Below are 14456 nucleotides of genomic sequence, written 5' to 3' on the forward strand. Positions count from 1 at the left end.
TTATTTCTACTTTATTCTCGAGATTCTGCACGCTCACGCGCGCTGATCCTCTGTAAATGCATAATTTCTTAATATATTAAATTATACAATTTTGTAGCCTAATACGTTGTCCGCTTTAACATTCAAACGAATTCATCGAGTACCGGGAGGGCATCTTCGCTGTAACATCAATGTTTTCCCTTGTCTAAGGTCATTTAATCGTTCGACACGATTACGACGGATTTAGATTTTAAATACGAATGTAACAGGTACAGAGCGTATGGAAAGCGTTTAAAAGCGTTAAAGATCTTGCTCGTTTCAAGTCTGCTGGAATTAAAATCCCTAGTGGCGTGCAACGGTCGCCATCTTTAAAAAGGATGACGACCATCTTGGACCATTTTTCACGGGTTGTTGACACGGGCAGATCGCACAGCCGGTTGTGAAAGTGTTTCGCGATGTAAAATCGTATCGCAATTAAGTTGGGAATAAGTGGTGGTTGTTTAGAAACTGGAATTAAAAGTGTTACCGGTTCGCGCGTCTAAGATCATCGGCGCGGGTAGGGTATTGTTTATAAATGGAGGTGTGAAAAAAATCCGCGGAAACAGGCGTCTGTCACGGGTGTAAAACGATTTTGACAGAGACGGGGGTCGGGTATTGTTGCATTTGCACGGGATTTTGTGAAAAGGGAGGCGTATTTTCGGCCGTGCTACCTCGCGCGAAAGAGAGGCCGAGTCGCTGGGGGAAAGGAAGATAGGAAAACGCTCGGGACATATACATATGTAATAAAGGAAAATGGTCTCGTGCACATGGTGACACCTCTGGTTAGTTTATGCTTTCTATAAACAATTTGACACATTTCTTATCAAAGTAATTTCGCCCGGTCGCGCGCCACTTTTATAGTGAGTTCAGCATCGACCAGTCAAATTTGACACGCGCTAAACGGGGGATCTTTCAACGCTACGTATTATTATAAAGTTTTCGGCGATGCTCGAATTCGCTGGTCAGTAGCTTAATAATGGCGAGTTACAACGTACGTTCACTCGAACTTTTGTAAACATTGCTGGGCTACTGATAACGAGTTGTAAGCTTATCGTAATATCTGTCGTAGTATATTCTGGTTTCCTTTCTAGCACAGTGCCCAATGAGTAAGACGTGAATTTAGTGTGATTAATGCTTGTAGTTTCGTTTATCTACCAGTGTTTATCTTCGGCTCTAAGATAACAGTGGTGCTACAATAAATATCGTAACAAGAATCGTGTTCATAACGGCATATCTATTTCCCTCCTAATTCGGAAAGAGTGATAAATATTTTTCCGAAGTAGGAGCTTCTTTTTAATTCAGACAATTTCCCGATATAGTCGCCAATTTAATACAATTTGTATCTCTTAAATATAACGAATAAACTTCGATCAAATAATTTTAATACCTAATATAACACGAAATTTTAATATTATCTATCTAATCAGTGGAACCGTTGACTCGTGAATAAGACTGATATATTCAGTCACATACATAAAACATTCGAACAATGTGCTAGCATGTGATTAGAATTTAAAAGAAAACGCATTTGCATAAGCTTTGCATAGATATTTTATAATAAATATGTGTCATCTCATGATTTATAAAATTCGAACGAAAATTCGTTCAATCACAAAGATAGACGATATTACTTTTATTTTTTATTAGAGCTAGTGCAAAATGCGAAATTGTGTTAAAAATTCACGTAATACAACTCATCAAGTGTGTGGTCAAGTGCAACACCTCATTTCAAATTTACCTTCCCTGCAAATCTTATAATATTATTTATTTTGCAATTGAAAATGCAAAACCCCACTTCTGATAGTGTTAAAAATTATTTCTCAGTGACACATAGAGCCGTGTGAAAGATTGTGTAAATGGGTGAAAGTATTGCTGCATTAGCCTCATTGTTTATTTTAAGCTGCATTTAATTTTAACCTATTATTACAAAGGCCTGCACATTATATATGCGGGGCATATAATGTGAGACTATAACATATGCGTGCTTCCACTTTTCATACCTCAACTACAGAGAAAGGATTCAAGTATTGATTGCAGGAGCATGGTGTGCTATGGCAATGGGAGGAGGGTAAAGCCCAGACAAGACCCCACCTCTCTATACCATGCCTTCCATTTAAGTCTAACTTAAATCATTTCAGACAATCACAGACACATACACACCTAATGTAATAAAGCCATAATAAAATGCTTCACCAATCTTCCAAACAACATGCTCAACATATCAATCATGTATTTTAAGTGTTTGCAGACCAATGACCTGCATGAATATTCAATGGTTGTAAACATTAACTTCATGCTGGATGCAAAATAATTTTACACCTGAAAATGCATTTGTGTTATAGCTTATTATATTATGTCCCTTTCAGATCATTAGAAAAAATGATTAATGTAAGAAGCACACGAATGACAATGGGCTGAAATATATCAGGCTTTAAAATTCTTATAAACTTTGTGCACAAGGGGTCCAGGTATCGATATCATTCAATATATTTCTCCTTATAAGGCGTCGCCGATTGGAAAATATTGAACAATATAGTTTGAAATTAGGTTTCATTTTATTATTATATCGAGGATTATTGATATTGCTTTTTATTATAGCGTGGATAATTAATACAATAGCTTGTGTTGTTCTTATGTTAAGAGAAATAAGTCATGGCAACAGTTGAGGAAAAGAAACGAGTTGGTGGCTCAAAAGTTTCGGCCATCGCGAACATCTTTCAATCGAAACCGCAACTGGACAATTTGAACCATAGAACGAATAATATTTTGTCGGATGGTTTCAAAGAGCCGGTTGTTCCGTTAAAAGAATCACCCACGCAAGTGACGGTTGTTAGGACTGAGAGTCATGCTGCCCGTTTCAATAACGCACGAGCGCTTTTTGAAAAGCTTGGGGAAGAGAATAAGCCGAATAAGCCGTAAGTTAGCTGTGGAAATAATGAAGATCGAGCGGAAGTGGAATGCATAACACGTTGTTGAATTGTTTTCAAATTTCTGTATAGGGTGGACCGAATCGCGAAGCCTAGTAATTTACACGGCTTAAGATCACGTTCTAGTTCAGCAAATTCTGGATCAGGTTGTACGTCTCCAGCTAGGTCCCCTCGTCCTCGGTCGCCATCACCTCCGGGAACCAGAGATCATTTGAGTAATTGGAGTGCAAGTGTACCGGCTTTAAACGCTGAAAGACACTTCGAGAATGGTCATAACCATGGTTTAGAGAGTGTACCGGACAAGCATAAGTCGCGGGTAGGATTTGGGAAATTTGATAAAAATTATGGCAAAGAGAATCGCTTGGATGATCGTCCGGAGAAACCGGAGAAGCCGGAAAGAAGATTGAATTCGAAGGAATTAATAGAAAAGCAAAAGAACTGGACCAGCCATTTCTCGAAAACGAGACCAAGCAGATATAATTCAGATCCGAATAGATCTGTGGTTCAAAGTTCTTTAAATCAGAGCGCAAATAAATTGAACATCGAAGGTACTTCTGTAGGGAATATTCAGAATGCGACGAGTACCGATAACGAGGCGAAGAGACCGTCAGATATTTCTGCTAATCCAGCCACGAGATCTGCGAGCTTCTGTTCAATAAGATCGTCAGCTATATCTCCACCTCCACCTCCGCCACCTACAAGAAATTCTTCTACTTCGAACGCGAAGAAAGAAAGGCCAGCTAGTATCGCAGCCGTGTCTCCTTCAGATCTTCCCAGCAGTCCAGAATATGCCACTATAAATAAATATTTTGATACATCACCAAGTATACCTGAGTACGCGGTTGTCCAGAAGAACACAAATGTACAAAATAAACATTTCCAAAGAAACCAGGAACAGCGAGAAGTTTCGAAAAATGCGGTGAATCCCGCGCCAGAAAAGGCGCAGGAAGCGTTTGTGCCGGAGTACGCGGTTGTACAGAAGAATGCTGCGAGTAAAGCGCATTCGCGGAATACAGACATATCGAGGAACGCCTGCGCTCAAAATTCAAAAGGTATAAACAGCACGGAGAGCAGCGGCTTGATTTCTAAAAACGCCCTAGCGAGCTCAAGTATCGATATTTATTCGCAAACAAAATCACATGTTTCCTCTCGCGAGAGGAACTCTGATCTATCTAGTCCGACGCGGAGTATGTCGATAGAGAATATTACTAGTATTGTATCTGAGAGTAAGACAAAGAGGGACAGCGACCTGCTCGATACTCCTGAGTATTTAAATTATCCTTCAAACGCTATACGCTCGCCGCCTAAAACTTCGGAATGGAGGAACGAATGGTTAGCCAAAAATGACGAGATACTGAAGAAGGCGGCGGACTTGAAAAACTCTAGAGAAGTTTTAGACGTAGACGCCAGAAATGAAATTATTAGACCTGATCCAAGACCTGACTGGGCCAGGCCGTGCATAAATACTGCGAGGAAGAAAGACAATGCGACGGAGGATAGGAAAATGGAGCAGTCCAAGTCTCCAGATCCGGAATTAAGACCACCTTCTGGAGGTACGGATAGCGCTTCTTCTAGTATGAGCTCCCCTAGCTCCCCTTCCAAGGATAGTAAAGAAGAGAAGGCAGATAAGGAAATGTCTGAGAAATTTCAAGCGGGTATAGTATACGTGAATCATTCTCAGTAACACGATACAAATTCTACAAACGTATGTAACAACTAATACATCCTATACTCATTTGGAAACTTACCATAAAACAAGAAACATACATACAAAAATCACTTACCTAATTTAAATTCATAGTTGGCTATCGAATTTTAGGCGCTTCTTTTAAATGATCAAAATATTAATCGGTTAATAAGATATTTAATTTCGTGATTTTATTATGGCAGTGTGCCAAAATACTAAAAAGTAAAAGTATAGGAGGAAACTCTCTCCTCCTTCCCCTTTACCTCCTCTTCTTGATCTCAGTTCCTCCTACCGGTTTCAACAGTATTATTTATAGAAATCTCTGTGTATTCTGTTCTGCCTCTGTCTGGTTGTACTTTACAGCATTTTCTTCAGAAAAGTATTTTACAAATTTCAGTAATCTTTTTGTCGGTGCTTGTAAAAAAGGAACATTATTAAAAACGAATTGTGTTAAAACTTAGTTCTTTAAACAGAGTGTTTAACAATATTAATATTTCTTAATAATTTGAGGATCTAGTTTGTCCAAGTTTTTCGTGAAATATTCAAATCCCTTAAAGATATAGCGTATAAATTGTTTGTGCAAAATTTGTGTACCGTCTCGTGTGTTGTGTGATGCACAGTTTTACCAAAGATTTTACATATTTTTTTGTGTTGCAAAATATTTCAAAACGTGTAAAGTTGTAGTGTCTTTGTAAAGAAGGATCGCGTCTTATTTCTTATCGTACACTTATCCGTCGGCCTGAATTCTTCAAAATTTTGATTGTTTCGTACACAAAAAAATACAGTTATCATGTGTCTACGACTACTTTGCATTGATTGTCGAGGTATCTTGTGATGTCTTCCTTTAAACTTTAATTCATTTCGTTTAATCGTGTCCACGTTTCACTTTGTATTTAATAATAGGTTTTCGTAATGTTCTACTTTAAGGTCGCAACAGTTATGACTTGGAAGCCGAAGAGCCAGAAAAGCCTGCAACCTATACGGAGTCAATCCCTGAGAAGGATATCTCAGAAAAGAATTCAAGATTCAATGAAACGGACACTACCACTGTCATTCGACGCTCTCATGTGCGTGTTGATCTTCAAGCTGCTGGTTTGGGACAGCGGCCACCATCGGTTGTTAGTTCAGATCAGGAGTATCCACCGTTAGAACATAAGGACATACCGATACCTTCGCCATATGCAAAGAAAATGCAGCAGAATCAAGAGGCTGCTATGCAAAGCAATGAAGTTAAAGCTCAAGCGAAAGGACCCATCGAAGAGAATGCATTGTTAAGAACTGATTCAGTAAAAAGTTGCCATAATAAGATATCTCAAGATAGTAATCAAGATCATGCTCGAGGAAATTCAGTGATCACAGAAGTAAATCAAAATGTAACTGTAGATAATAAGTCGAAATCACATATTACCAACGATAGGCACGCATTCTCTGAAACTGTATGCCAGAAAACCGTATCCAATGCCAAAAACGATCAGATCAAGATTTCTGTGCGCGAGAAGCTGGCGAAGAATAAAGAAGAAGTGTCCGGGAAACGTTCAAGTTTCGCTGAAGTTGATAATAAAGTGGATCAAACGGACAAAGCCATTTTAAATACAAGCCAGTGCTCGACTGTCTCAAATACTCATAGTGCCGAGAATTTATTAGAGAAACCTATTAATAAGGAGGTGGAGTCTGAGGATATTCTACAACCAGCAAATGCACCTAAGTGTGCGTCGAAAGCTGGTAGCCAAAAGGAGTATATAACTCTAGCAGGAAATACGGTATCATCACAGAAACCCAGTTCGCAGGCATTAAATAGTGTACTGAATAGGAGTAAAGAGGAAGAGTCGGACCAGCCTCAGACAACTTGGGAGCAAGAGAAACAAAAAGCTGATCAATTAGCGAAATTAAGATTCCAAGAAAATACTGCGGCAAATGCAGTTCAACAAGTGAACGTACCTCAGAATGTATCACCTGCTGTTACGTCTCAGCAACACATAGAGAGGAAGCAACCTAATGATCATGGTACGTCTGAAAGCAGTCTTCACGATGACAGTGATTCCAGTGACACTAAGACTATCACAAATCTGGAATATGCGCCAGTAATGGATATGCAAAATGTGAATGACCAGATGGACTGTAAGGCTGCAATGGAAACTCCTTCTAAAACTACTACTAATCAAACAGTTCCTATAACACCAGATACTATGACCGCTGACGAGGCGGAAAACTTGTTGAGTTCTCGGTAAGTTCATAAACTAAACTACTAAACAACACGTATATTGTAAAAATATACGTAACCTTGCAAATACTCAAGAAATTGTACATAATAATTAACATAGACACTTTAATTTAAAGAAAACACTGTATAACGCACTAAATATTTTGAGATAGATTCCTCTCTTTTCCGTACACATATTGTATTTGATAATTCTGATAATTCTAGTTGTTTAGCGAATCATTTCATGGCAAGTTGCAAGCAGCTTAATAATTATTATTTCCTTAATTTAAATTCTAATGTTTTTCTTCTATTTATGTTTATTTGAATGTGACTTGGAACAAACTTCTAATCCATTGGCACGTAATGCAGCATCCTAGAGAAAAAGATAAGGTAAGTTTATTGTTAAACGTTCAGTTGATTCGCTACGATATTACATTATGAAAGAACATCGTGTATCATATAAATAATCAATTAGACAAGGGTCGGCTTTGTTGTCGGACGAGGAGGCGCAAGAAATAGCGAGACTTCTATCTCCCACTGCGAGCGCTGAAGCTGTAAGTGAAGACACTTCTATTGATAAGAATAAAGAAATGGACAAAGAGAGGGAGAGAGAAGATCAAGATAACGCATCGGACTGGCTTTCCGATGTCCTGTCCGCTCCTGACACCAGTCTTATTAATAGCACCACTAATGATTATAGGTGAATCAGTTTGGCCTTTTATGTTCCATGCGTTCTATGTAAATATTTTGCGGCTTATGCTATATATTTGTTTCGATTGATTTCATTAAGTGCACATGTGTGATGCGACTTTGCACAGGGAGAAGCGATTGTTCCTCGTGTTAAAAAAATGTTATCTTTGCGGTTTTTAGTTTGTCCCATAGATCACGTAGCGATTTAACAATAGACTCGTTAACGGAGAGTCAAGTGGGTTCTGTAACGGGCAGCGGAAGCGCTTTCCTTGGATCTGTTAGCAGTTTAAACGACACTCATGAGACTAACGATGACACGGAGACTGAACATCAAGATGAATACATGCCCCCAATGCCAGGCAAAGTTGTAAGATCATAGACATACAGGATGTACCTAAATGCATTTAATTTGAAGCTGCGATGTACATGATAACGTTTGTTCAGGTACTCGTGGAGAATGGTGTACACTATTTTGAGGATGGCCATTTTTGGATGGAAATCGCCGGAATACCAGACTCGGATGACGAGAAAGATGATTATCCAACGAACATGCCTGTTAAGAAGATGACCAAAGTTTCATTCGACACGGGACCGATGAGGGTTTACTCAACGCATTCGGTAAACGAGTACGATCGCCGGAACGAGGATGTCGATCCTGTTTCTGCGAGTGCGGAGTACGAGCTCGAGAAACGGGTTGAGAAAATGGAGGTAATCGTTTGGAGAGATTAAGCGTACTTATTAAATATATACGCGTGGATAACAAAGAAATTTGTTAGGTGTTCCCAGTGGAACTTATGAAAGGACCGGAAGGTCTCGGTCTAAGTATAATCGGAATGGGCGTCGGCGCGGATACGGGGCTTGAGAAATTGGGCATATTCATCAAAACGATCACAGACAAAGGCGCGGCTGCACGAGTTGGCAGGATGCAAGTGAACGATCAAATCGTGGAAGTGGATGGGAAATCCTTAGTCGGTGTTACGCAAGCTTACGCGGCCAGTGTCCTCCGTAATACTTCGGGTCTCGTGCGCTTTGTGATTGGCAGGGAACGTGACCCGAACTCCGAAGTAGCTATGCTAATTCGACAGAGTCTCCAAGCAGACAGGCAAAGAGAACAACAGGCTAACTCTGCCAGGTATGAATCGACAGTCGATCAATGAACTTACGCGACATCTTTTCGAAGCGATTCCCCAATGATGGTTTATCCTTGCTCGCTAATGTCTATGACGAAAACTTGCGGCCACTCCGATGACGGCTTGGGGCCTCTTGGGGTACTGAGGGGAACTGCTAATATCTGAATTATTTAAAACACTTCTAAAGTCAAGTAAATGCTCCTGGACATGAATGTATTCATCTGTATAGAAAACTTAATTTTTCGGACGCCTCGCCTGATAGTCAACGAGGGGGCGAAGACATTTCCGTCGGAAGTATGGGCGCGATACCAGGCTCTCCAGCTATGTCATCGTGCTCCGAGGGAGAACCTCCCCATAGTCCTATAGAGAATTATCTAGCCACTTCCGGCCGGAGTAGGTCTCCTATCATCAGTTCATCGATACCGCAACACGTATCCGCGACTACCCAAAGCGACGTCGATAGTTTAAGACTGCTTTTACAAGAGGTATCGTATATTTTATAATAATGCGTGGTATATGTAGCTCCTTATATGCATAATAATTGAAAATTTTGAAAATAGTTGAAATATTCTCCTCTTTTCTTCGAGTGTCTGTTATTCATTTTATACGAACAGTCAATGAGAAATATACAGTGTGGTCTCATTGCTAAATCACGGAGTAGCCTCCATTACACTCATGCTTTGTGTATACTACGACATAGATATTTGTATATCGTTTGTACGAGATATTGATGTTATGCTGAATTAGAAATATCATAGTTTTGTATTGGAATACACTTTCTAGTACTTTATTATTGCACGAAGTATCTAGTATCCATATTCATTTCATGAGCTTCGTATGAAACATGATTGTATAAAATGGAAGATTTAAGTTAGTTTGAGGCTATGCACCGTAATGTGTACTGTACATACATGTATATATGTTACTTGAATTATATCGCTATTTTACGTATACATAAGCACATCTTCATAGGTTCATAAGTGTGAATATATTTTTGGTTTTGCTTATGCACTGTGTTCGTTGTTCGCTGCTTGCAGAGTCAATATAAACTAGCATTAGCAGATGGAGAGGTGGAAAAGCTCAAAGCTAAGGTAATCACATAAGACAAGCAATTCTATATTATATTTTCTGTTAGAATAATTCTTGCTTGCTAGACTTATCTGTGTATCGCATGCCAGTATTGATGAGATCATCCACAATCAGTTCACTATCCTCCCGTTGTTGCACACGCGCTATGTCCAAGTATCTTTATGTTTCAATGCCGTCGTCCTGAATAACAGTTGTCGAAGATATTCCAAAGAAATGTCTCGTTTGTAGCTTCTAGATTTGGAAAACAGTGGGGCTGGTAGCGAGGAGTATGCAGCGAAGTTGCGCGAGTCTGGTTTACGGCTCCACGAATCTGAGAGAGCCTTGGGAGCTGCCAAGCAAGATATGGCGGCGGCGCGAGAAATGCTTTCTCAAGCGACAGCACAGAACGCCGCTTTGCAACAGAAATATGCACGAGCGAGAAGAGCAGCGCGCGAGTTACGTGCCGATATCGCGGCCAGAGACGAATTCTATCAGCAACTGTTGCAGGAGAAAGATACGGAGTACAATGCTCTTGTTAAGAGCTTAAAAGATAGAGTATGCCATCGGTCGTTGTTAAAAGGATAGGAGTTAAAGGAACTTGATGGATAATGCGTGTAATGATGATTTCAGGTAATCACGTTAGAGGTGGAATTAACAGAAACACAGAGGAGGTTTGGATTGCCAGTGAGATTGCCTTACGACGGTACAACGGCTAGAATAGTTACACCGCAATTAACGCGTCGCCAATTACCTCCTCCCCCTTCGTCAACTAGTTGTCAGCTTTCAGACACAGAGACCTCAGATCTTAGTAGCCCCGACGATGGAGACAAGACCGCGACAGTCGAGAGGAAGCTGCCGCTTCCACTGCCGGTCAAGGAGGAATTGGACCGGGCAGTACCTGCTCATCGGCTTCTTGACAATTCTGCTGGGAAAAGTAAGGCCGAACTTGCTAGCAGAGGAGGGCTCGCAAACAGGCAGCTTCCTAAACGGTCCGGTGGCCTTAGCAATAGCAGTTCTGTACGTATGCATTCTTTACGTTCCGTTCAAGAGAGAGCGAGTATCTTCTTAATGAAACCATTCTTCAGGACTATGGCTTGGACGAATCAGGCGACAATACTGACGAGGATTCATCATCCAAGCTTCTTTCTCAAGACACAAGCAGCAGGTCACCGAACGATTTGACGTCGAAACAATCAAATCTGAGTTCCTATTCCAGTAGTTCGTCGATTAGTTCGTTGAAAAGCAAACACATGGAACCCACTCATCCGACGACGATTCGACAGCACAGCACTATTAGTTCGCAAGTCAGAGCTATGACGGAGCAGAGTTGGCCGCAGTCTCAGAAAAGTATTTCCTTATCTTCCTTATTTCCATATTTCCTACGCGTATATTATCATTATCGATCCTCTGCAGATTTAACCGGACCGCCAGCATCGTTGGCAGAGCAATTGAAACAGGTGTTAGCGGAAAGAGAGAGACGACTCGGTGGAAATGACATGTCTTCTTCGAGGGAGAGCTCCGGGGACTTCAGTGACCTGAATAATCCTCACAATAATGATCCCACTTTGGTCACCCATCATTTGGTGGAGGAAATACGGCAAGCTGTGAACGAGGCCAATCAGCGAGGTAAGACGCGTTACAATTCAAAGGAATAAGCCTGTATCGAAGCTAATAGGATCTCACGCAATTATATGTATCTTTACAGTAAAAAAAGTCTCCATTCCTTCGTCAAATGTAATTAGCAGCAGCGGGACGCCTTGGCATCACCCGGGTAGTTCGCCTTCCAGTCTGTCCTCCGGCGGGTCTGTGAGTCCAACCGCTGTCGATCCTAGTCCATCTAAAACAGGTACTGGCATTCGTAACACTATTCGGGTAGTAAATGATTCTTAATTCTCTACTTTCGTTTCTTGCGTGTCTCGTTCAACGTAATTCTACCCCGTCCATGTATAAACAACATTACAAATCTAGATACGACTGAGGTTTGGTTGCCCCCTCATCCAAGCGACTTTGGTTTAGGTGACAAGAAATCTCCGTTTTGGCAGAACGCACCAGTCACAGATTGGTCCAAGGAACAAGTAAGTATATTCGTAGTTCCACAAATGAAAGGAACGCTCCGCGTGTTTAACTTAAAAAATGGTGTCAGGTCTGTCAGTGGTTGACGGGGATCGGTTTGGAGCGCTACGCGCCGCGCTTCTTGGAGACTGGGATCAACGGCGGAAACCTTTTGCGACTCGAGTCCCGCGATCTCAAAGCTTTTGGTATTTATGGAGAGGAGAAGTCTCATTTGAAGCGGAAGCTGAAGGAGCTTAGAGCACAAGCGGACCGGGAACGCAAGGAGAGGAAAGAAATCGAGCGAATGCGACGGAAAGCAGAGAAAGCCGCGCGAAAGAAATAGTTCTTGCGCACGTTTACGATCTTATGTCCTCTGTGAAATTGCAATGCTATTGCACAAAAATGTCGATGACATGTTCAAATCTTATGTATGATATTCCAGTGATGTTTGTAATGTATCTTTTGATTCTTCCGTCTGTATTTAATTGACTAGTACGTGTAAGCAGTCGCGATTAAGTAATCGGTCACGTTCGGACGCCTCGCTGTCCGAAATCTTAAATCTTTGATTATTTATACCGGATCATAAAGTCTTGATCATTACACTTTTGCATTTATTTATAATTGTCGTATTCACGTTGCTTCATGTCCTTGTAGTATTTGTATTAATTATTAATATTTATGAAGCAACGGTGAATACAGTTTAAGGGAGAAAGCGTGTATGAATGCGCGAGCATGCCTATTATGCCAGACGTATGCATGTGATATGTATGTATAAAAAGAATTCAAGCCATTTAGGTAAATTGTAATAAAACCTCGATTATCTAAAACTTTTTTTTCTATAATTGTAAGTATATCTTTTGTAGTGACATAAGTTCCATGTTACTAGAACACATCGTTTCTGTATTTATTTTTATTGTCAGCTTAATCGCGTAATAACGACCCTTCTCATAACGAATAATACAAACGCTAGCGAAGTAGAATTCTAGTGTATCGCTGGCAGAGGATACTGTCCTCACACTATGTACATCATGAACTATCAACGAATTTGCCATTGTTAATTAATACGATACACGTTATAAATTCCATTGTAGATTGATCGAACTGCGAAGTAATTCTATTCATCTGTATTTATCCCATCTAAATTCGCTCAGTCTACATTTCGCGACGCTGACGAGTTGGCGGACACTTTTTTTTTATCGACATCAAGTAAAAGTATTAGTGGACTTCTATCGCGGCACCGTTTTAACGTTTATATTAGAGAACTCTCTTCCTTTTAATCGTAACGAAAATTTGTATTATGCGAAGCAAGTACTAGCAAAGATCCGCACAACGTCGATTTTATTGCGACGATAAGTTTTAAGTTATGTGATGAATTTCTTTAGCGTTTTGTATGACTCTAGACATTCCATGCGATTTTATAGTTTTATCTTTCCTAACACACGAGTAGAAGTACTACGGAGAAGCCGTTGCGCTTCGAGCGAGAGTCCCTACACGAGCGTGGATATTATACGAGTACATTGTGTATTGAATAATGTATGTTAATACAAATCTAGTAATGAAACGAAAATGCGTACTAAATGTTTGTTCAAATAATTACGGGACTCGCTTGGATACGACGTAGACACGCGTGCACCATTGTACGTACACTTATTTATAATAATGTTAAAGGTTTTGTGCGACGTCGAATACTCTGTTCTCTTAATGCACTACGCTCTTCTTCGAAGGAGAGAGATTTTCATTCGCATAAAAGCCATTGAACGAGCAAAGTATTCGGCGTTGTACACACTGTACATATTACATGATGAACTGTCACTAATAATGTAATCTACAACAAAAAAAATGATTATTGACGTAAGGCGTGTAAGAGGCATAACTATAGTGTCATAATATCTTTATAGAGGATAGTTTTTCATTTCCTAACTTAAGCGTTTATCAAAGGTCCTCCATTTTTTAACAGTACTGTGTATCGCGATACCTTAAAAGCAATTAATATCTACTTGTTACTTCTGTTGTTATGTACAACGAAATGTGGGAGCCGGTCGAAAGTATCAAGAAAAGCGAAATTCTTGCGTCTCAGGGTAATCATCAATAGTTACGTTTCGAAGTACCATCTGCGTTCAATGAATGAAAACAAAAAATTTCTAAACGATCGGAGCGTCCTGCAGTTCGTTCTTAAAATAGTATTCCATCTTTGTAGGAGCAGACGTTTGATAAAAACCGACTGATTTACAATAAGTTTTTGTAGTTGATTTTTTCAACGAATGGCTTAGACACGCGACTTAACGGAACGCTCGTCCAGACAGTAATAGTCTAGCCCAAGAACCAAAACTTATACACCTATGTGGAGCTGTGTAGTATCTTGAATGTTTTTCATACGTTTCCAATGATTTCAAATTGTTGCTCACGGCGAGAGGTGGGGAATTGTAGTTCCATGGATAAGAATAGAATGTCGCAGTTGCAGTGAATGGCAGCTTTTTAGTAATGTCTATAAAAAGTATTGTCAACAAATACTCTTAAACGTTTTAATTAAAAGTAATTCATACAGTACGCTCGTGGTTGGCTTTTTTTTTACCTAAAACGCGAGTGTTTGGAAAGATACTTCGATGTACACTGTATATGCATTTAAAATAAGATTTTCTATGTACGAATACTAGTCGTGAATACAATAATAAAGCCTTCCATTA

General features: G+C 40.0%; 1 protein-coding gene across 9 annotated transcripts; it reads left to right on the forward strand.

Moving 5' to 3' along the window:
- Nucleotides 1–356: 356 nt before the first annotated feature.
- Spn (protein phosphatase 1 regulatory subunit spinophilin) lies at nucleotides 357–14319 on the forward strand. 9 transcript variants are annotated; one of them, XM_076828919.1, is made up of 19 exons: nucleotides 363–800; nucleotides 2385–2486; nucleotides 2660–2933; nucleotides 3018–4600; nucleotides 5560–6856; nucleotides 7202–7222; nucleotides 7308–7532; nucleotides 7703–7889; nucleotides 7967–8230; nucleotides 8299–8654; nucleotides 8882–9137; nucleotides 9690–9743; nucleotides 9970–10275; nucleotides 10351–10737; nucleotides 10806–11067; nucleotides 11134–11346; nucleotides 11426–11566; nucleotides 11689–11795; nucleotides 11864–14319. In XM_076828919.1, exons 3-19 carry the CDS (start codon nucleotides 2671–2673, stop codon nucleotides 12113–12115), a joined length of 6174 nt encoding a protein of 2057 aa, XP_076685034.1. In that variant the 5' UTR covers nucleotides 363–800; nucleotides 2385–2486; nucleotides 2660–2670; the 3' UTR covers nucleotides 12116–14319. The 9 variants fall into 9 exon arrangements, with proteins under 9 accessions (XP_076685041.1, XP_076685034.1, XP_076685033.1 ...); XM_076828920.1 differs by lacking the exon at nucleotides 363–800 and adding an exon at nucleotides 1341–2293; XM_076828918.1 differs by lacking the exon at nucleotides 2385–2486.
- Nucleotides 14320–14456: the final 137 nt, after the last annotated feature.

This window comes from Andrena cerasifolii, chromosome 16 (genome assembly GCF_050908995.1).
Source record: "Andrena cerasifolii isolate SP2316 chromosome 16, iyAndCera1_principal, whole genome shotgun sequence".
Classification (NCBI taxonomy): Eukaryota; Metazoa; Arthropoda; class Insecta; order Hymenoptera; family Andrenidae; genus Andrena; species Andrena cerasifolii.

Coding starts and splice junctions, on each gene's coding strand:
- Spn (XM_076828919.1), top strand. CDS start 2,671: ATGGCAACAGTTGAGGAAAAGAAACGAGTTGGTGGCTCAAAAGTTTCG. Junction 7,890..7,966: donor CCCCAATGCCAGGCAAAGTT/GTAAGATCATAG, acceptor ACGTTTGTTCAG/GTACTCGTGGAGAATGGTGT. Junction 8,231..8,298: donor AACGGGTTGAGAAAATGGAG/GTAATCGTTTGG, acceptor GAAATTTGTTAG/GTGTTCCCAGTGGAACTTAT.